We start from the raw sequence: 21722 nt of genomic DNA on the forward strand, positions 1-21722 counted from the left end.
CGCTGTCGCCTCACAGCAAGAAGGTCCGGGTTCGAGCCCAGCAGCTGCCGAGGGCCTTTCTGTGCAGAGTTTGCATGTTCTCCCCGTGTCCGCGTGGGTTTCCTCCGGGTGCTCCGGTTTCCCCCACAGTCCAAAGACATGCAGGTTAGGTTAACTGGTGACTCTAAATTGACCGTAGGTGTGAATGTGAGTGTGAATGGTTGTCTGTGTCTATGTGTCAGCCTTGTGATGACCTGGTGACTTGTCCAGGGTGTACCCCGCCTTTCGCCCGTAGTCAGCTGGGATAGGCTCCAGCTTGCCTGCGACCCTGTAGAACAGGATAAAGCGGCTAGAGATAATGAGATGAGATGATGAGATGAGATTTTAATTTAGATGGGGTGGTGTAGTGGTTAGTGCTGTCACCTCACAGCAAGAAGGTCCTGGGTTCGAGCCCCGTGGCCGGCGAGGGCCTTTCTGTGTGGAGTTTGCATGTTCTCCCCGTGTCCGCGTGGGTTTCCTCCGGGTGCTCCGGTTTCCCCCACAGTCCAAAGACATGCAGGTTAGATTAACTGGTGACTCTAAATTGACCGTAGGTGTGAATGTGAGTGTGAATGGTTGTCTGTGTCTACGTGTCAGCCCTGTGATGACCTGGCGACTTGTCCAGGGTGTACCCCGCCTTTCGCCCGTAGTCAGCTGGGATAGGCTCCAGCTTGCCTGCGACCCTGTAGAACAGGATAAAGCGGCTAGAGATAATGAGATTAGATTTTAATTTAGAAGTCTTTTATTATGCATCAGAAGGGACTTTGCATTTGTCGGGATTTCCGCTCTTTAAAAAAAAAAAACGATAGAAGAGAAACACCCAACTGTTTCAATCAACGCAGTATTTACGCAGCTCCAGTGATCGATAGTACTGGGAGCAGTCTGCGCAAAATAAACGCAGCCGCAGTGGTGTGTGACGTTGACGTGTTCACGTCACGCGCGAAATTCAGAACGGGAAAACAAGAGGTGGCGCGCGCCTTCATTTGGTGTCTCTAAACATTACCTAAACGCATTCAGTAATGGCGGATCAGAGCTGTTACTCCCCGAGCTTTAAGAAGCCGTGTGATGTGCTCCGCATGAGGAGAAAGCGGGCCCGGAATGACGGAGCCGCTGCAGCTGCAGGATCCAGCGGCTCGGCGGGAGCTGATAGTCGGCCTGTCAGCCCCGGAGCAGGCGGCAGAGTGAAGCGCAGAAACCCGTTCGCCAGCATCGAGAACACGTACAACAGCCCGAAGAAGAGAAAGTGTTCAGAAAACACACCGCAGTTCAGAACACAGTCTTCAGCAGAGCGGGATGCGAACAGAGGACCGTCTCTGAGAGAAAACCTCTTCATGAGCGACAGGTGCACAAAGGTGAACTCGCTCTCTCACTAACCTCAGTGTGGATGGAAATAATATGGGCATATTGTGAATAAATAAGAGTGGTTTTAGCTAACATTTAATTAGCTAGCATTAGGATTAACATGGCGCGCTGCTGCTTAGCATCGATGCTAACAACCGAGTGTTTGAGTTGTTCAGTGAACTTTACTGTGGGCGTTGTTCAAAACGTGTTTTACTTAAATATTTTAGTTAAATTAACGACTCGCTTGTTCACAACAACAACAAACAACATAGCATTTTTTTGGTCAACATTTTTTAATATAGTTTATTTATAAAATCATAAAAAATCATAAATTTGCCAGCATTTCTCAGGAGAATAGCATTAATTTTACATCATGGATAGCGATAACGACAGTCTTTACAGCGAAAGCGAGTTTTACTGCCCTGAGGAAGACAAAATAAAATAAAACATTTCAAGAGAAAGCTAAAAACCTGTAATTTGCTAACACCGAGCAAAAACATGGCTGAATCCTGAATGACTCCTATTTGTATAAATAGGGGACGACATAGGCGGCAAAATGTAGTTTTTTCCTGCCATGGAATTGCACTTGTATAGACCCTTTTCACTCACGTGACCTTCGTAAACGCGACCGCCATTTTGGACATGAAGAAATAACGGTTTATGGCACAGACCAGGCCCGGCGCCAGGAACAGTTTACTAAGGGGGCAATTAGAAATCGCAAGGGGGCAAATATTTTTCATATAGTGTGTAGTAGTGATGGCGGTCTGACAACGTGTTTCAAACAATTAACTGCGCCAACCACAAAACCACGGCCCCGAAGGTTGCTTTAGTCCGGGAAAATCATGTGATACATGACCAGGGCAGTTGCGCTTTATCAGCCCCCGTGCCCACCTGTTAACCCTCCCCTCCAATTTTCTCACAGACACGCGTTACAACCGGAAAGATGCCAAACATAAAACAACACACACAAACCTACAGGCAAGTCCTTTAAATTTAAAATACATACAAATAGCTCCGCGGCATGAAAACAAAACGTCAATGCAAGTAAGGTACTTGCCTCGGCGGCCAAAATCTCATCTCATCTCATCTCTAGCCACTTTATCCTGTTCTACAGGGTCGCAGGCAAGCTGGAGCCTATCCCAGCTGACTACGGGCGAAAGGCGGGGTACACCCTGGACAAGTCGGCAGGTCATCACAGGGCTGACACATAGACACAGACAACCATTCACACTCACATTCACACCTACGGTCAATTTAGAGTCACCAGTTAACCTAACCTGCATGTCTTTGGACTGTGGGGGAAACCGGAGCGCGGCCAAAATCATAATTTAAAAAAAATCAACAGACCCCGTGGCTGCACCAGTAATAGCCTTCCTGACTCGCACCGAGTCAACGCTAACCACTTAATCCGCGATCCCAGTTTAGGCGTGTAGGGGACTAAACACTCTGAAGTGATGAATTTTCACCCCCGCTGCATGGGGGGTGACGTCAACGACACATATTCTTACGCTATTTGCGCACAAAGCGGATCATATATGAACACATACACCAACATAAACGGAGATAAACTTAGCCTACAAAGAAAGAAAATGGATTCACAATATTGTGATTGAATTCGTTTAATTCGGTGGGGGAAAGACTACTCCCGTAAACTGACTGCATATTACAGGATATTGCAGAGTACACTTGTAAGTGTACATGTAAAACCCCCGCCCGCACGACCCCTCCCCTTGTCCTTATCACAGGTCTGTGTGTGCGCGGCTGTGTCAGCATTTCACACACACACCCACAATAACTAGTAGTCCCGAGTAGTTAGGATTGATACATATGCCTAAAACAGGGTTAATATTAAATTCAGGCTTTTTGAAATAATCCTACCTTAATACAGTTGAATTCTACGATTGCAACGTAAGAATCATAACAACCAATCAGATTTGTTCTACCGTGCCAGTTTTAGTAGTGATTTATGTGAAATGTATTTTTGTGCAATGCGCAACCACTTAATATTTCGTATTTGAAAATGCAAATTATTAATACGTCTTTCATACATTATATTTTCATAAGAAAACAATTAAGTGATCTGAGTCTCCGTTGAGGGGGCGGGGCTGTAGCCACGAGGGGGCGACGCCCCCCCCATGGTGCCGGGCCTGGCACAGACCCTTTCGGTTCTCGCTCATCTAGCTGCTACAATGACTGCTTAGACTGCAACAATAATACCTAACACACATTTAAGTATCTGTCGTAAAGACGTGAAACTCGTCGAGTGACGAGTGTGTTCATTGATAAGCTAACACAATCTAAAAGTAGACATACCATCACACTGCCCTGGCGCTGTGTACAGTTTACCTTCTATGGTTTGTGCACTCACTATTTGCCATTACTTTCTCCAACCCAGTGTTCGAACTATGCCGATATTTTCGGGGGGTCCCTTTTTTTCCCTGGGGGGGGGTGCTTGCGCTTGTCTCAGAGCGCGGATCTCCAAACACATGAGAAGCCTATCTTACGCACACATCACGCGGACTCCACATGCGCATCGCATCTGAAGTCATAACTCATCAGGGGAAATCGTGTCCGCATTGGCATGTTCAAAAAACAACCTCGCGTCAACAATGATACCACACGCAAGAAAAAAAAAAAAAACAGTCAGGCTACTCAACACATCTGATCCACAGCAGCACCAAAGCATCACTGGAAATCATGTCAACAACCAATCTTCCATTTCAACACGCGTCAACAAACAAACGGCACCACAAACATGAACGAATCGGTCAGGCTACCGATTCCAAACCCACAGCAGACAAATAATTAAATGCATCTTACCTTAAAGCAGAATCGACCACAAAGGAAGTCTGTTGGCACACTTCCTTTCTACTAGTTTGTGTCCCCAACCTGGCAGCAGCAGTCGTTGTCATATCGGTTTATTTTATCTTTGATGTAAACACAACACTTCGGATATGCAAATGCTTCCCGTTACACGCGATTGCTATGTCAATAAACATCATTTTGCCAATATTTTAGAGACCATCCATCTTCTCCGTCGGTCGGGATCCGATAAAATGATAAATCTTGCCTTGTGTGTTGATGGTTACTACATCCAGGTGCACAACAATATAATGGCATGATGGAAGTCTTGCTGAAAGTAAAAACTTTCTTTGATGGCTATATTCCTTTCGATGCTTCGCCGTCATTCCTCGTTGTTGGCTGTGGTAGACTACTGGTAGTACATGTCCAAAATGGCGGCCGGATTTGTGGTGACGTCACATGAAAAGGGTCCATAGATAGTTTTCACTGACGTCACAGCATTCCGGGGAACGCCCTCCAGCCGCCATCTTGTGGGGCAAACAAAACGGGCCATTACCGGCTACGTTATCTCGGACGAATTTATGAAGTTATATAGTCAGTTTTCTAAAATAAAGATCAATGTTGGCAAAATCAAGCAAACAGAAGTATATAGATACATTAGACGACGTCTCACGACAACGGTATGCAGCCAAACTGGCCTTGATTGGGGGAATTGACCCCTACGAAGTGGACAAAGATGCATTTTCAAGTGACTATGCAGGGCTGCCAAAGCCTGAAACTGACTTCATCAAACTTTAAAGGCTGTCTGATATATACAACTTTATATATTCACAGTGCGCCTTTTGGCGGATGCCACCTTTTTCACGGCTGAATCGCGCAGATCCGATTTTTTTTTTTTTTTTAGGGGGGGCGTTGGAGTGTGATTATAATTTCAAAGTAAATTCTGTATTAAAATTACTAAATAAGCAAATCCGTTACAGTCCATGAAACAGGAAGTATAAGGATGAGAAAAAAACAGTTTAAATCGGGACGCTGCGCACGTTTGCGCAGTCCTGCACACCGCTCGAGCTGCGCAAATGTGCGCAGCTTTCCGATTTAAACTGTTTTTTTCTCATCCTTATACTTCCTGTTTCATGGACTGTAACGGATTTGCTTATTTAGTAATTTTAATACAGAATTTACTTTGAAATTATAATCACACTCCAACGCCCCCCCCTAAAAAAAAAAAATCGGATCTGCGCGATTCAGGCAGCATTCGCCAAAAGGCGCGCTGTTTGCATCCTAAACACAAATCAAATCATACAGAGTAGACCTAAAATGTTTTTCAAAAATTACCCTTGCGTGAGTGAAGTGACAAGCTTCAAATAGAAACGTGACAAACGAGCGATATTAAGTGTACATTACAATGTAAACGTACACTCAGCGGTTCCAGTTAGGCATTCTCCAGAGATTGTTCACATGATGTTTTGGTTTCCAAAAACAAACTTAAACACAATTGATTGTTTATTTAAACAACTTACCACTTATAAAATGATTGGAGCAGACTTTGCTGTGTTTGGAAGGCTGATAATCCTTGCGGTTGATTCTCGCAAGCCATAGATTTTTCCTTTGTATGCCGAGTTTTTGTTTGCTCGCCTTCGTGCTCCCGTACAGTGGGAATTCCATAAAAGCTCCGCTTGACGTCATCATCTGACCTATTACGACAGCCGTGAATACAACAGGTGTGCACCATTGCTAGCTTTAAATAGCCTGCTTGGGTTCTTTTGAAGACTTTGTACTCGCGCGTTACAATGTGTGCTCAGTGACCCATACGGTAAGCTTGACCCGCAGGATGGCCGCCACTAGGGAATCCCCGACTCTGTGACGTCATGTGAAAACTATCTATACCGAGGAGGAAGCAATTTGCATTACAGCCGTGAATGAGGATTCAAAATGGCGGCTCGGCTCGGTTTTCCCTTTCGGGTGCTCTCGTTTTCTGTTAGAATTTGGTAAAGAAAAAAATTAATGCTATTCTGACGAATAATATTTATTTTACATCATGGATAGCGATAACGACAGTCTTCACAGTGAAAGCGAGTTTTACTACCCTGAGGAAGACAAAATTAAAAGAAAATAAAACATTTCAGGAGAAAGCTAAAAAACCTCTAATTTGCTAACACCGAGCAAAAACATGGCTGAATCCTGAATGACTGAATTTTGTATAAATAGGGGACTACATAGGCGGCAAAATGTAGGTTTTTTTTTTTTTTCCCTGCCATGGAAGTGCACTTGTATACCGAGGAGGAAGCAATTTGCATTACAGCCGTGAATGAGGATCCAAAATGGCGGCTCGGCTCGGTTTTCCCTTTCGGGCGCTCTCGTTTTCTGTTAGAATTTGGTAAAGAAAAAAAAAATTTTCAGAATAGCATTAATTTTACATCATGGATAGCGAAAGCGAGTTTTACTACCCTGAGGAAGAAGAAAATAAAACCTTGTAGGAGAAAGCTAAAACCTGTAACTTGCTAACAGTTTGATCTCATTAACTAATGAGGCCCATTTTGGAGCATGTTATCCTAATACATAATATTACGTTAGGTAAAAACTTTAAACCAGTACAATCTCTTCTTCGAAGTTTCACCAAATGACTTTATTTATGCAATATAAAGGTCATAATACTGTATAACTTTGGTCAAGCAAAAACGTGACTCAATTTTGTATAAATAGGGGACTACATAGGTGGCAAAATGTAGTTTTTTTCCTGCCATGGAAGTGCACTTGTATACCGAGGAGGAAGCCATTTGCATTAGAGCCATGAATGAGGATTCAAAATGGCAGCTCGGCTCGGTTTTGCCTTTCTGGTGCTCTCGTTTTCTGTTAGAATTTGGTAAAGAAAAAAATAAATATATTATTTACCAGCTTAAGGTCGGTCCGTATGGTGGAATACCGTGACCTCGGCTTTGAATACTGACCTCGGCCCAGAGGGCCTCGCTCAGTACTTTCAAGACCTCGGTCATGGTATTTCACCATACGGACCGACCTTAAGCTGGTAAATAACATGTATACATATCCTGACTTGTATTTCATTTCTGCAGTGTAAAGTAAAAACTCAGGCCTTTTTTTTTTTTTTTTAACACATTTACTTCTGGATATCAGAATCACTTTATCAATCAATTCAAATTTGCAACCAAGCTCCTGAATCAAAGAAGTAAACATGTCTAAAAATAGAAGATAAAATAGTCTTTAAAAAAAGAATAAATAAAAATAAACTTAAGTTCAATAACTTAAATAAAGCAAAATGATTCCTATATACATATATTGCACCTGAGTTAAGGATACATGGTAAAGCAGTGTACCACGGTTGTACAGTGACATTGTACAGCTTGACTGCAACAGGTAGGAATGATTTCCTGTGTCTCTCAGTAGTTCATCGTGTAAGAATCAGGCGTTTACTGAATGTGCTCCTGTGGCTGATCAGCTCCTCATATAGAGGGTGGGAAGGACAGTTTAAGATTGTCCTCTTCTCCAACACCACTGTCAGAGAGTCCAGTTCCACGCCTACCTTCCTGATTGAGTCTGTTAGTGTCCTTCACCTTCAAGCTGCTGCCCCAGCAGAGGACAGCGTACAGGATGGCGCTGGCCACCACAGACTCCTAGAACATCCACAGCATCGTTCGGCAGATGTCAAACGACCTCAGCAGTCTAAAGAAAATGGAAACGGCTCTGGCCCTTTTTGTATACGTTGTCCACGTTTTTGGACCAGTCCAGTTTATTGTCCAAGTACACCCCCAGGTACTTGTATTCCTCCACCATGTCCACACTGACCCCTTGGATGTTAACAGGGCTCACCGGAGCCCTGATTCTCTTCAGATTGACCACCAGTTCTTTCATCTTCGTCACGTTGAGCTGTAGGTGGTTCTTCCTGCTCCACATGACAAAGTTGTCCACCACCATCCTGTACTCGCTCTCATCACCACTGGTAATACGTCTAACTACTGCAGAGTCATTGGAAAATTTCTGGAGGTGGCAGGTCTCCGTGCAGTGGTTGAAATCAGTGGTGTAATGAGTGAAAAGGAAAGGAGAAAGGACAGTCCCTTCCGGAGCCCCGGTGTTGCTGATCACTCTGTCCGACACACAGCACTGCAAGCGCATGTACTGTGATCTGCCAATCAAGTAATCTACAATCCAGGACACCAGTGAGGCATCCACCTGCATCACTGTCAACTTCTCACCCAGCAGAGCCGGCAAGATGGTGTCAAAAGCACTGGGGAAATAAAAAAAAAAAAAAAAGATCCTCACTGTGCTGGCTGGCTTGTCCAGGTGGCCGTAGACTTTGTTGAGCAGGTATATGATTGCGTCCTCTACTCCAAGACGGGGCTGGTAGGCGAACTGAAGGGGGTCAAGAAGTGGTTGGACCATAGGCTGGATCTGCTCCAGGATGAGTCTCTCAAGGGTCTTCATAATGTGTAACGTCAATGCCATGGGCCTGTAGTCTTTGAGGTCGCTGGGACGCAGTTTCTTCAGTAGAGGGATGAGGCATGACGCCTTTCACAGCACAGGGACCCTCTGAAGACCCAGGCTCATGTTGAAGACATGCTGAAGTACATGGGTGTAAAAGGTGTAGATATTCTGCTGTAGTCTAGGCACCAAGGAACAGTAAATAATGTCTTAATCTACAGTAAGAATGTTTGGAGGAGTGGTTGGACCAGGGTTTGCCAGTCGATGTTATATATTTGGATTTCAGCAGAGCCTTTGACTCGGTATCAATGGAATGTTTCCTAGCAAAGATCGAAAGCTATGGCATTAAGGGCAATTTGCTGCAATGGATCAATTCTTTTCTTACTGAGCATAAGTAGAGTCTGTGTCAATTGAATCAAGTCAGGATGGGCTGAGGTGAGCAGTGGAGTGCCACAAGGCAGTGTGTTGGGACCAGTACTATTCACTATCTTTGTTTATAATACATAGAATTGAGTAATTTGGCCTTGATTGACCAATCAAGGAGGGCTTTTTTTTTTTTTCCTTAACACGGGGCTGTATTTCTGAAATGCTATTGGCTAGTTCGTTGCTTGGTTACGGTTGCAAAAATTAGCAAATTTTGTCAGCAAAATGGCTGACTCAGCAATGCCTCATTTCGCTATATTTGACGAAGAAATGATAAACCAATTGAAAGCTGCAAGCGAAAATGAAAATACAAAAAAAGTACGAATTTTTGGCTTTCCATGTTTAAGAAATGGACCGCAGAAAGACAAATAAACGACTCTGTAGTGGCATATGAATGCTGTGAGTTAGATAAGGTGCTATCGCAGTTTTATGCAGAAGTGAGGAAAGAAAATGGGGAAAACTACGAACCAGACTCTCTTGAAGTAATGCAGGCTGCATTGGATCAGCATCTGAGACGAGAGAAATATCCAGGATCAATCCTGAAAGATGTTAAAATCCTGTCCCAAATCCTCATGTCGTGTCGCCATGTCATGATGAACGACGCTTTAGAAACTGATTCAAACGTGCAAGATAGTCTTGCGTCCTGATTTGGTTCAGAAAACGTAAATGACAAATGTTGTGAACTTGAATGGCTTCCGAAGTATGAATTTGGCCCTGTATATTTTATAAGCAAGTAATCGTATGGTTCTTCGTAAAATTAAGGATCAATTTCACTTGTGATTTCAAAGTTTTGAAATTGCCCGAGTCGTGAACTTCGAAATCACTCGTGAAATTAATCCTTAATTTTACTCGACCCCACATGATTACCTATACTTATAATACATGGGGCCAAATTACTCAATTCTGATTGGTCAATCAAGGAGGGCTTTTTTTCCTTAACATGGGGCCGTATTTCTGAAATACTATTGGCTAGTTCGTTGCTTGGTTACGGTTACAAAAATGAGCAGATTTCGTCAAAGATGGCTTTGCAACTCGGGCAATTTTCAAAACTTTTAAATCACTCGTGAAATTAATCCTTAATTTTACTTGGCCCCATATGATTACCTATACTAATGACATGCCAAAGGTAGTATCAAGCCACCTAAAATTATTTGCGAATGACACAAAGATGTTCGGCCCAGTCAGTCATGAGTGGGAATGTGAACCGCTACAAGATTTTTCTAGTCTACAAGGATTGGCAGGAAAGTGGCGGTTGTGCTTCCACCCTGACAAATGTACAGTGATCTGAATTGGTTCAGGACATCCTGACTACACGTATACCATGACTGATAAAACAAGACAGGGTTCTCCACTTTTCAAAAATAAAAGGTGGTGGCAGCAGGGCTCTACACTAACTTTTTTTTTTTTCAGGAGCACACGTGCTCCCAAGTTAAAAATGTTAGGAGCACAGGGAAAAAAATGGGGGCACAAGTAGGTTTTCATTTTAAAGGTTTATTGCAGCGCAAACCTTAGACACACCAACACAAAACGCAAAATTCAATTGAGGAATGAATGAATGAATGAATGAACAAACAAATAACAAACAACTGAATGAATGAACAAACAGTAGCTAAACAGAGAGCAGAGCTCAGCAGAGCTAACAACATCAAGGACAGCTCCCACCCTGGCTCTGAGTTCTTTGACTTGCTGCCCTCAGGCAGGCTTTACAGGTGCATCAAAGCAAGGACCAACAGACTCAAAAACATCCCCCCCCCCCCCCCCCCCCCCCCCCACACACACACACACACACACACAGGCCATAACCACCTTGAACAATTAGCCTTTTTCACATTACGTCACTTGCAGGGGAACTCGTATCCGTTTTCAGCCTTTTGAATGGAAGAAGAGGTATATGGCTGCAACATATGTTAACAAAACTGTGTCATTCACAGATAAGCTTGATAATAATATTGCGCATTGTTGTTTTATTATTACGTATTGTTGGCGACCATTCCAGTCACCTATCTGCCTTGTTTTGGAGAGGAAGTTTACTGACTTTCTATGGTTGCTACTTGTTAGCCAGCAGATTAGCATGCCGCCTCTTCTTCCATTCAAAAGGCTGAAAACGGATGTGAGGTTCTTCTGCAAGTGACGTAATGTGAAAAAGGCTAATTACATGCACTGACTGATGCCACTTCTGGCAGGTGCAACAATGCGCCAACAAGGACCTAAAAGGACAATATTCTCACACTTGCCTGATACAGTGCAATACTTATTACAGTGCAACCTCACAGAGCAACTTTTTAGTTTTTATAGCTTTTGTATATTTTATATTTATATTTCTACACTTTTACATCCATACCCAATACAATGCAATACCAAATACAGTGCAATATCCTGAGTTTTGTAGCTGAACTGAGTTTCTATAACTAATGTGCAATTAACATCTGCAACTCAACACGCCCAGTTATATATATTCTTTGTTTTTCTGCTGTGTTGTGACATGCACCATTTGTATATACTGTATTTGTTTTTCTGCTGTGTTGTATGTTCCCATCTAAATGTTTGCACTGGGGTGTGTGCTTTCCATCTCATTATTCTATTAAACAAAAATCATGTCACTGTCGGTTACGGGAAATGTTACGGGGGATATTCAGGGGCTTCAAAGTTTGGGAGAATAGCAGGGTACAAATAATTTACAGCAGGGTGCAAAATGGTAAAATGTCTGCCAGCGGCAGACATAATGCACGCAAAGCGTGCAGGGATAGATAGATAGATAGATAGATAGATAGATAGATAGATAGAGAGATATGCAAGTACGAATTTTTCATGGGGTGGGATGGTTTGGAACAAGCCATCTAAAATTGGGATAACATTTACCTGGGACGGGTATTTGAGGCGGGTCATCTAGCTTAAGCTTGATTAGCGTTGTTTCCCACAGAAATTTTGGAGACTATGGGGGAGGCGCGGGGGTTGTTTAAAATTGAGTGATATGTTAAATATTAAGTTATTACTGAAAAACTATTGATTAAAAAAACAAAGACACTGAGAAATGGTCCTATAAACAACTTTACCAATATAAGATTACCAGGACTACAAAAATGCAGAAAAATAGGCTTTACTTATCCAAATGCACATGTTGGTTCAAAAGTTAAAGTGCAGAGAACCTCACAGCACAACATGAAGTTACCTTAAAATATAATATAAATGCCTCAGCTTTCATGTAAGAAAAAAAAACTATTAATACTAGTGCTGTGTGCAGGCAGTCTCTCCTGAAGACTAAATTAAACAATTATAAACTAATAAAATAAATGGCTCAGGCTTCATAGAAGAAAAAAACAATTTGAACAGAATCTCACAGTATGATGCTGAAGCTGCCTAAACAATGGAAAATAAAATACCATTTTGGCAAAAACGTTGGCATCCATTAATTTCTTGTATTAAGTAAAACAATATGTTGCCAGATACTGCTGACGTTTTACAGCCCAAAACGTTCAAAACCCGCCAAAATGCACTTAAAACCGCCCAAATTGGGCGGGAAAACGCGCAATCTGGCAACACAGGCGGCAGTAATGGCTGCACTCATGTCGAGGATGTAAACAACGGACATACATGACATAGTGGATGTAATTTACGTTCACAACTTTTTTTTTTTTTGGGCTGTCAAATATTTAATATTAAATTTTGTGACTCGACTGACAGTAGCCAGCGGCATAACAAGCCATAGCCGGCAATTTGCCACCGGTGACGGCTACTTTTGAGACCGCTGGATATTTATTGTGATAGTAGGCTATTGTAGCGTCAGCACAAAAGCACCAGACTCAACTTTAACTGAATTCAGTAGCCTAAACTTATTCAAGCTACAGACCGAGAAGAATAAAAATGCTGAAATCTCATATCCTGGTAAAACGCACTAGCATGGCAGAACGGCAAAAAAAATGTAACTCGGGCGACTGGACCACCGCAAATTTCGAGCTGTGTATAACAATTTCAGGTCTAAGTTAGGGATGTTAACTGATGACTGTTTGACCGGTGGTTGACCGAATCAACGTCAACCGGTTAATTTTTTTTTTTGGTTGTTGGTTAAAAAAAAAAAAATCAATCGTTTTGAAGTTGCCGATTTTGGAGCGGAGGACTTGGAATTCTGTGTTGTAAACACTTGGGGCGTGCCATGCGGTGTAAGGACGACAGCTGATGAATCAGAAACACCCATTCAGTCATGTCCCGCCCTCCCGCCCCAGTTAAAGACGGCTAGCAAATCAGAAACACCCGTTCAGTCATGTCCCGCCCCAGTTGAACACAGCTGCCACTCGGCGAAAGAAAAAAGTGTAGACACAGGCTTTTTAGCTTACAAATTACTATTATTTTTATTTTTTTTTTTTTTTAATTATTATTAGAAGGCACATGGAGTTTAGTCCTGCCTTGGCCAGTGCATTCTGAAAGTATGTTTCGGTCTGTAGCCAACAATGCATGTTACTGCAGATCATATCTCTCCACACAAACTAAAGGCGCAGATGCCGACTTTTTCACAGCTGAATCGTGCAGATCCGATTGCTTTCCTTTGAGCATACAGAATTTACTCTGATGAAATTATTCAGACACTCCAACGCCCCCCCTAAAAAAAAAAATCAGATCTTTGCACGATTCAGCCGTGAAAAAGGCGGCATCCGCTAAAAGGCACGCCGTTTCATCCCTGTTTAAACTCGTAGGTTAACCGACTTTAACCGGCTAATGAGGCTCGGTGGTCGGTCAAGATTTTTTTTTTTTTAGTTTTCGCCATCCCTAGTCTAAGTGCATGCCAGTAATCTCTATAATTCATAAGCAAAATACCCAATTGAAATAAATGCATACTTTTTTACATTACACATAATTAATGTTAATTGGGTGAAAACCACTATAATCCATGCCCGAGCTGGTGTGCGTGCCCGAGACTGGCACTACAAAGCCACCCCGGCCTCCGTAGTTTAGGTCCTTTGACCCAGGAACCCGGAAGTCCTGCAGTAAACAAAGAGTGAAGCAACGGGAAAATGCAGCTCTCGCTTACACTAGGGATGTTCCGATCCGATCACGTGATCGGAAATCGGGCCCGATCACATGGTTTCAGACTCGATCGGAATCGGGTATTGCCTCCCGATCAGGGATCGGATATATATCTATATATAATATATTCTCATTTTTAACACATCAATAGCTATGCGTTGGCACACAGTGAGACCAGACCTCTTGTCTCAACACAGCAACATCAACGCGTGCGGCATGACATCACTTTGTAGCGGAGACGCTATTGGTTATTGGCTGCCTGTTGCCGGCAAAGTTGAACACGGAAGCAGTTCGAAGCGGAAAGCAAAGCATGAGATCATTTTTTTTTCATTGGATGACAAAAGAAACGGGCTCAAACCTGAAAGGGTAGAAATGCTTGTTTTCATCAAGAAAAACGTTCATTTCCTTAATTGAAATTACTGTACACCACTGTGAGATGCGTTCTTAAAAGCAAATTACCGGCACTGTGGCACTTTATTTTTTTTATTTGTTTACATTCCTGCCAGGTATTTTAAGGTTATTTTTTTAAATTTGTTATTTATTGTTCAAACTGCCTCACGTAAGTACTCTATTTGCTAACGGAGTTGTTGGATGTTAAAATAAGGTATTAAATAAAAAATGAGGAACATCCTGGATCCGTTTCTTTCCTCGTCTTTATTTTTTATGGATTATAAGAAGTATCGGATCGGGACTCGGTATCGGCAGATACTCAAAATCAAATGATCGGTATCGGATCGGAGGGCAAAAAAACCTGATCGGGACATCCCTAGCTTACACAATGACAGATACGTAAAATAAAAGACCTGAACTTAACTAGCGTGTGCGTGCATGCGCTGTTATATGATTACTGTAACTGTGTATGGTCAGAAAAGACGATAGATAAGTGTAACTGTTGCACAAGAACACTACAAACGCATGCTTGACAAATGTACAGTGATCTGAATTTACAAATGCATAACTTTGCACCGCAAAGTTAGCTGCAGCTAGCTGCTGGCTAGCTGTAGCTTGTAGCTTCCAATGTTACGTATGTGTCAGTATAGTGTAATGTGGTGCGGTGTAGTGTAATGCAGGGATAGCCCACAATCTGTACGCAGCCAGCCAGATGGTTTTCTATTGCAATCGCGTGGCCACTTCAGGTAGCCCCGTATGCATTTGTTTAATGGTGGTCTGCGTGTTAAATAGTTACAAAATTTACAATAAAGCGAATACTTTGATTCATTTGGTGTATACTGATGAAGTTACTTTTTTTTTTTTTTTTTTTTTTTTTTTTTGGCCAAGGGAAGGGTGGCGGGCCAGAATTATAATGTGGCAGTGCGCCACTTTTTAAAAGCACCTGTGGAGAACACTGCAAGAATGGTGTCATTAGCCTTCACACAACAGGAAAAAGATCTGGGGATTCTGGTGGACAACGAACTTGGTTTTAAGAACCACATAGCAGCTATAGTCTCAAAAGCCAACCAGATTGCAGGACTTGTGTGGAGATAATTTGAATACGTGGATAAAGATGTCATCTCTCTCCTGTACAAGTCACTGATACGCCCACATCTTGAGTACAGTGCCCCAATATGGTCACCCTACACGTGGAAATTGGCGGAACAGATTGAGAGTGCTCAGAGACGTGCCGCAAAATGAGTACCTGAGGGATCTTCCATATGAGGACAGACCGAAAGCTCTTAAGCTACCTACGTTAGTGTACCGCAGACTATGAGGTGATATGATAAACACCTACAAATATGTACATGAAAAATACAATACAAAGGCATGCATAACAGGAATGAAGACAAACACCAAGACAAGAGGGTATAGTCTGCAACTGTCAAGAGCAACAAAAGACTGTTTCTTCAGCAACTGAGTGGTCTGTTGGTGGAACAACCTGCCTGAGACAGTTGTTACAGCACCAAATGTTAATGTATTCAGAGTACGGTTGGACAAAAATATATGGAGGACCATCCCATGGTATACCTACAACCACAGGGCACTAGACAACCCACAGAGACCAGAAATGACAGTCAACTGAAAATAGGAGCGTCTTAACTTTGGAATACTACAATTCCTACCCAGCTGAAAGACTCTACTCTTAATAATTCTTTGCATGCAACCATGTGACAAAAACAGTGTCGGAGATGCCTACTAGTACGGATTGGCCGTATTTTGTACGGAAAAGTTATGTAAATACGATGTTATGGCAAACAGTGTTTATTCTGTACGGAATTATTATAAAGGCTTAAATTCCAGTGAGTTGTTTTTAAATGTCCAAGCGACTTTTTCAATCCATGCGTGATTCACAGCTATTTATTTTTACGACAACCGCACGTGCCGTGCGTGACATGCGCAGATACCGCACGTGCCGTGCGTGACATGCGCAGATACCGCACGTGCCGTGCGTGACATGTTGACTGTTGTAACTGAAACTCACCTTTTGTAAAATTTAGTTTTTTTTTTTTTAATTGGTAAATCTGAAAAGGTGTCTAATTATGGACCGTCGATAATTGTAGCTGCTGCTCTTATCAAGTTAAATCAGCTTCCAATATTTTTTCTTAAGTTCCACCAATTCATAAGTCATATCTCTATTGCGCTGCTCCATTTGAGAGATTTGTAACCGAGTGAGTGCTGCCTGGTAACCATTTTCAGTGTGCATCTCTGCTGCAAGGGTTTCAGGCAAGGGGTGAAAATAAACTCCTGTGCACGCAGTTCCCAGGGTTAAATGTATTTTCCACAGACCCTTTATTTATTCACTTTACTCAAATACAAAGTAAAATGGCAGTAAATCTTCTTTCTTTTCTTGCGTATTGCATCATGAGGCGTTTGGTGCATGACACATTCACACAGCTGAGCATGCTATGAATTAACAACGGCAACGGTCTGCAGTGGGGCGACACAATTACACACTCAGCCAACATTTCTCCATTTGTGTATGAAAATACACTCCAACCACTTAGTTTGGTCTCATTTACAACCAACGGTGTCTTTTGATGCCAGCACGTAATTGAACGAGAGAAGACTGGTTTACTGGAGACAAAATAAGCATCATCTCTGCTTCTGTTCCTTCCGATGTCGCCTCCGACACACTACTGCCTCCGCCGAGTGCATGCGCACACACCGCATGTCGGGGCCGCAGATGAGTTACTCTCCCTTGATCAACGAAGTCGGTGGGGAATTTGTGGTTATCGGTACAAACAGCGCGAATCACAACTTAAATGACTGCGGTTCAGTTTGACATTATTGGCAGTCCGTTAGATAAACATTTAATTTTATTAAAATCGAAAATTAATATTTAGAGCCTGTGGGCTACAAAAATAAGTCATTAAAGTAGCCGGCTGGACTTAATTGTGTAGTCGGCTGTATGGCCGGCAGCCGGCGCCTGTGGAAAGCCCTGCATTCTGCGCAGAATATAGAATTGAATCAGCTCTGCACATGTGCCGTGCGGCACAAAAAAATGTCAGCCACCATGAAGGAAGGAGATCCGGAGTTTTCAAACATTTGCTTCAGTGTGAAATCGCAAAATGGTATTCTAGCGAACAACAAAATAGTAAAGATTCAGAAAAGCAAAGCATTCAGTGATCATTTTAATAGTGTAATTTCATCCGAACTCGGCCTAACGCTCGATTTAGAACTACAAAAAGTCCGTGTGTCGGACATTTTAAGTACCTTTTTGTAAAAGTTTTGCAAATGTTGCAGTCAGCATTTAAAATGCTAACTTAAAGTTTTTGTACAAGTTTCAGTTGATTAAACGGTCATATTTTATTAAATGTCTGCTTTTGTAATAAAAATGTACTGAAAGAAAAAGCAAACACAGCATTGCGATTTCTTATCCATCCACATATATATAAAAATAAAATCCCTCCCTCCCGACTGAATTTTTTTGCTCACCCGGTGGACAGGAAACAGATTTTTATTTTTTTAAGGATGGCCTAATCAGCAGAAAACACAGCTTTAATTAGCAATGAACTCTTACCAGATATAAAGTGGTCACCACACATGCGCGTATAATTAGTTTTTTCCTTAGTTAAGTCCATGCATGTTTTTGAACCACTGCACATGCACGGTATTCTCTGGACAGCTCTTTGTCTGTTTTGTCGCCGTTTTTAATTATTTTGGGAATTCTGAAGAACCGTTTTTCTTTGCCATGAATAGCATTATTACCGTAATCACATCCCGCATGCAAAGTAGGCATTGTGTTTCTTCAAAGGCAAAGAAAATCAGCAAGCATTGCAGCAGTTCACACATGAAGTGCTGGTTCCTGGTTGTTTCTCATCCAACATGGCGGACTTCCAGGTTGAGACGTCAAGCATGATGTCACTTGCACACAGTAGTAATAGTACTGTAGTTCAATATCTTTTTAAAGATGAGGACACTACTGAGCCTTGTCGTCTTTTCATGTTCATGTAATAATTCACTAATAAGCAATTATTGTGTTTTTGTCACAGCCAGAGGGACCGGTTTTTTTCTCTGAAGATCAGTCGTTATTTGAAGAGGATGTATTTGAGGTAGAAAAATCCAGCCTTATCCTGAAGGTGTGTAAAACCTGGTCATCCTTTGAAAAATATCATTAATGTAAATCTGTCAGTGTATCAGAAGCCTGGGTGAGTGTGTGTTTGCACATTTGCAGTGTTTAGTCTGTTTGAGCTGAGAACACAGTGATCACACAACTCAATCACTACTGTCAGTGCTGTTTACTTTCCTCCTCATCACAAATGATTTGCTCAAATCAAAGTTTCAAACCTCCCCCCCCCATTGTGCTCCAAAGTTTTAATATAATGGATCCTTTTTGAATGTAATAGAGCTTGCTTTTGTTCCCTATAATTAGAGTCCAGAGGCTCCCGATCTTCGCAGTGAGTCCCGTCCGGAAGTGTGTCGAGAATATCCGGCAGACTGGAGTCTGAAGACCCGAGTGCTAGTCACCTCTCCACAGTCTTTCTCCTGGGCTGAGCATCTGAAAGCTCAAGAGGAGGCCCAGGGTCTGAGCTTGCACTGCAGGGCAGAGTACACTCCTCTACCACCGAATATCCAGGTAATATTTAGATCTAGTTATAGGCGTATGCAGTAGACTGTGATTTCATACAATATCCCTTAATCATCAGAGTTGTGTAGATTTGAGTGCACGGAATAGAGCTTGAACAAATTTGTATGAGCCATTCCACCGAATCGGTGCCATTTCCGTCCCTAGAAAATTATATGTATAAATGCACATAAAAACGTACTTTAAAATACATTTCCTTATTATGCAGAATGTCCTGCACATGATCTGATTTTAAATTTAAGATATATAATTGTAAGGATTAATAAAAACTACCTAAAACACTGAAAAGTAGCATGTGTTACCTGTCCCTGCACTCTAACTTTATACTTAACTATGAAATATTGTGATTAAAATCCTTCAGAAACAGTATTTCTTTTGCACTGTTGTGACTCCATATCCTATCCATGGTTTAAATATATATATTTTTTCATAAGAAATCCACAATATCTTAGTTAAAATACACATTTTAGTCGTGTCCCTGGGTTTTCACTCAGTCCTGTTACCCAAACATATTACCTCATCTGACAAATTTGGAACATTCCATAAATCACATGCTCAACAGGAAGTTACATCAGTTGTGTCTTCTGAAGGCCATGGGAAGACCAAAAGTTAGTTCTCTCATTTACTTTTCTGTATATTTGATTTTTTTAACTTTGACTGATAAGGTCAATGTCAACATACTGTCCTGTTACTTAAATTATTTCTTATATATTTGTTTATTTTAAAAATACAGATTTTTGGTAAATCACTAGAATGTGCTAAGTGTGGTCATGCTATTAGCGATGACGCCATGTGGCTTAATTCCATGTATATTCCATAAACAAAATACCCAATTGCAATAAATGCATACATTTTTTTACAATACACAATGTTAATTGGGTGAAACCACTCCGATCAATGCCCGAGACTGGCACTACAAAGCCATCCCGGCCTCCATAGTTCGGGTCCTTTGACCCAGGAACCTGGAAGTCCTGCAGTAAACGACCACAGTGAAGCAACGGGAAAATGCAGCTCTCGCCTACGCAGTCACAGATACGTAAAATAAAAGACCTGAACTTTGTGTGTGCACTGTTATGATTACTGTAACTGTGTATGGTCAGAAAAGACGATAGGTAAGCGTAACCGTTACACAATAACGCTACAAACACCCGCAAAGTTATTTAGCTGCAGCTTCCAGCATTACTATGTGTCAGTATAGTGTAACGTGGTGCGGTGTAGTGTAACGCAGGGATGGACCTCAATCTGCACAGCTCTGTGTCACAATCTGTATGCAGCCGGCCAGATGATTTTCTATTGCAATCGCGTGGCCACTTCAGGTAGCCCCGTATGCATTCATTTAATGGTCTTCTGTGTGTTAGTTACAAAATTTATAATAAAGAGAATACTTTATGATTTATTTGGTGTATACTGATGAAGTTGCGTATTTTTTGGCCAAGGGAAGGGCGGCAGGCCAGAATAATAACGTGGCGGTGCACCACTTTAAAAGTGCCCGTGGAGAACACTGAAATAACGATGAATCGGCTTCAACTGCGTAGAAACAAGCTCCAGCTTGCTTTTCCTTTTACTTGCGTGTCATGTGTACGAAGTGCCCGAGTTTACTCGTATCTAATTTATATGCGGAAGCAGAAGGTAGCAGGATAAATAAGTGTATGGCATGTTTGATAGAGTTACACTGCAACCCTGCTATAACAAACTCTTTGACTATGAGCTTCACATATAATGAACTAAGCTTGTGTATCCTACCTTTAAGCTATGCTGCCTTTCAGATTTTTCATGGTCATAAAAAGAATTTTCCCCGACACCCAATTATTTTTGTTTAGTGGCCAAAAGCTACTGAATTCAAATCACAGACTTCCAATTTTATTATTATTATTATTATTATTTTTTTAAATAGCACAGTTAATGAATTTAGAGCCACGTGGCCTGAAATTCTCCGCTGTTATTTCCTGCTTCACCATGACCCAATTCAAGATACTACATCATGCATGACGTGGTGGGCTTTCCCTGTTCGCACAAGGCACATGGGATACAAATTTGAAACGGGAGAGAAAAATGGAGGACGTGTGCGAATGAAACATGAAAGACTGACTACAGTAACAAAGCGAGAAGAAAATGTTATGTTGCGAAGGAAAGGAAACACAGGACCAAACTAATAAATATTGGCAGTCAGTGAGCACCTCTGTTACCCCTTTTCCACCAAATCAGTTCCAGGGCTGGTTAGGAGCCAGTGCTGGTTCACAACTCATTCAACTTGCGAGCCAGCTGAGAACCAGTTTGCTTTTCTATAGCTCACGGTGCTAAGCGGAGCCATGTCATTACGTCGCTGTATACGTCAGTTACGGCGCTACGTTTACATAAACCTTGGCGTGAATATCAAAGCAAAAACAACACGGAAGAAGCAGCAGCGGCAACAACAACAATAATAATAATAATGGATGACTTCACGTTTGTACAGCTGCTGCTTCTCGTCGCTTAAAAATGGCGATCTTTCGCGGTCTTGTTATTGTTGTTGGTCTTAACAACTCCCCCCCCCCCCCCCCCCCCCCCCCCCCCAGCTGACATAAGCGGTTCTTTCCTCTGGCCCAGCAGAGAGCTGGTGCTAGCCTGGAACCGTTTTTTCTGGCCCCAGAGCCAGTTCTTTGTCAGTGGAAACAGAAAACCCGGT

At 42.1% G+C, this 21722-nt stretch overlaps 1 protein-coding gene across 2 annotated transcripts in view; it reads left to right on the forward strand.

Moving 5' to 3' along the window:
* Positions 1-904: 904 nt before the first annotated feature.
* Positions 905-21722, forward strand: part of LOC132866064 (protein downstream neighbor of son homolog) — a 41441-nt gene continuing 20623 nt past the window's right edge. Inside the window, exons 1-3 of one of the 2 annotated variants that reach the window (XM_060898627.1) lie at positions 907-1370; positions 18465-18551; positions 18845-19048. In XM_060898627.1, the coding sequence (XP_060754610.1) occupies positions 1038-1370; positions 18465-18551; positions 18845-19048 (624 nt within the window). In that variant the 5' untranslated portion in view covers positions 907-1037. Of the gene's footprint in view, positions 1371-18464; positions 18552-18844; positions 19049-21722 lie in introns of both variants that reach the window. The other variant, XM_060898628.1, reaches the window with a different exon arrangement.

Source organism: Neoarius graeffei, chromosome 18 (genome assembly GCF_027579695.1).
Source record: "Neoarius graeffei isolate fNeoGra1 chromosome 18, fNeoGra1.pri, whole genome shotgun sequence".
Lineage (NCBI taxonomy): Eukaryota > Metazoa > Chordata > Actinopteri > Siluriformes > Ariidae > Neoarius > Neoarius graeffei.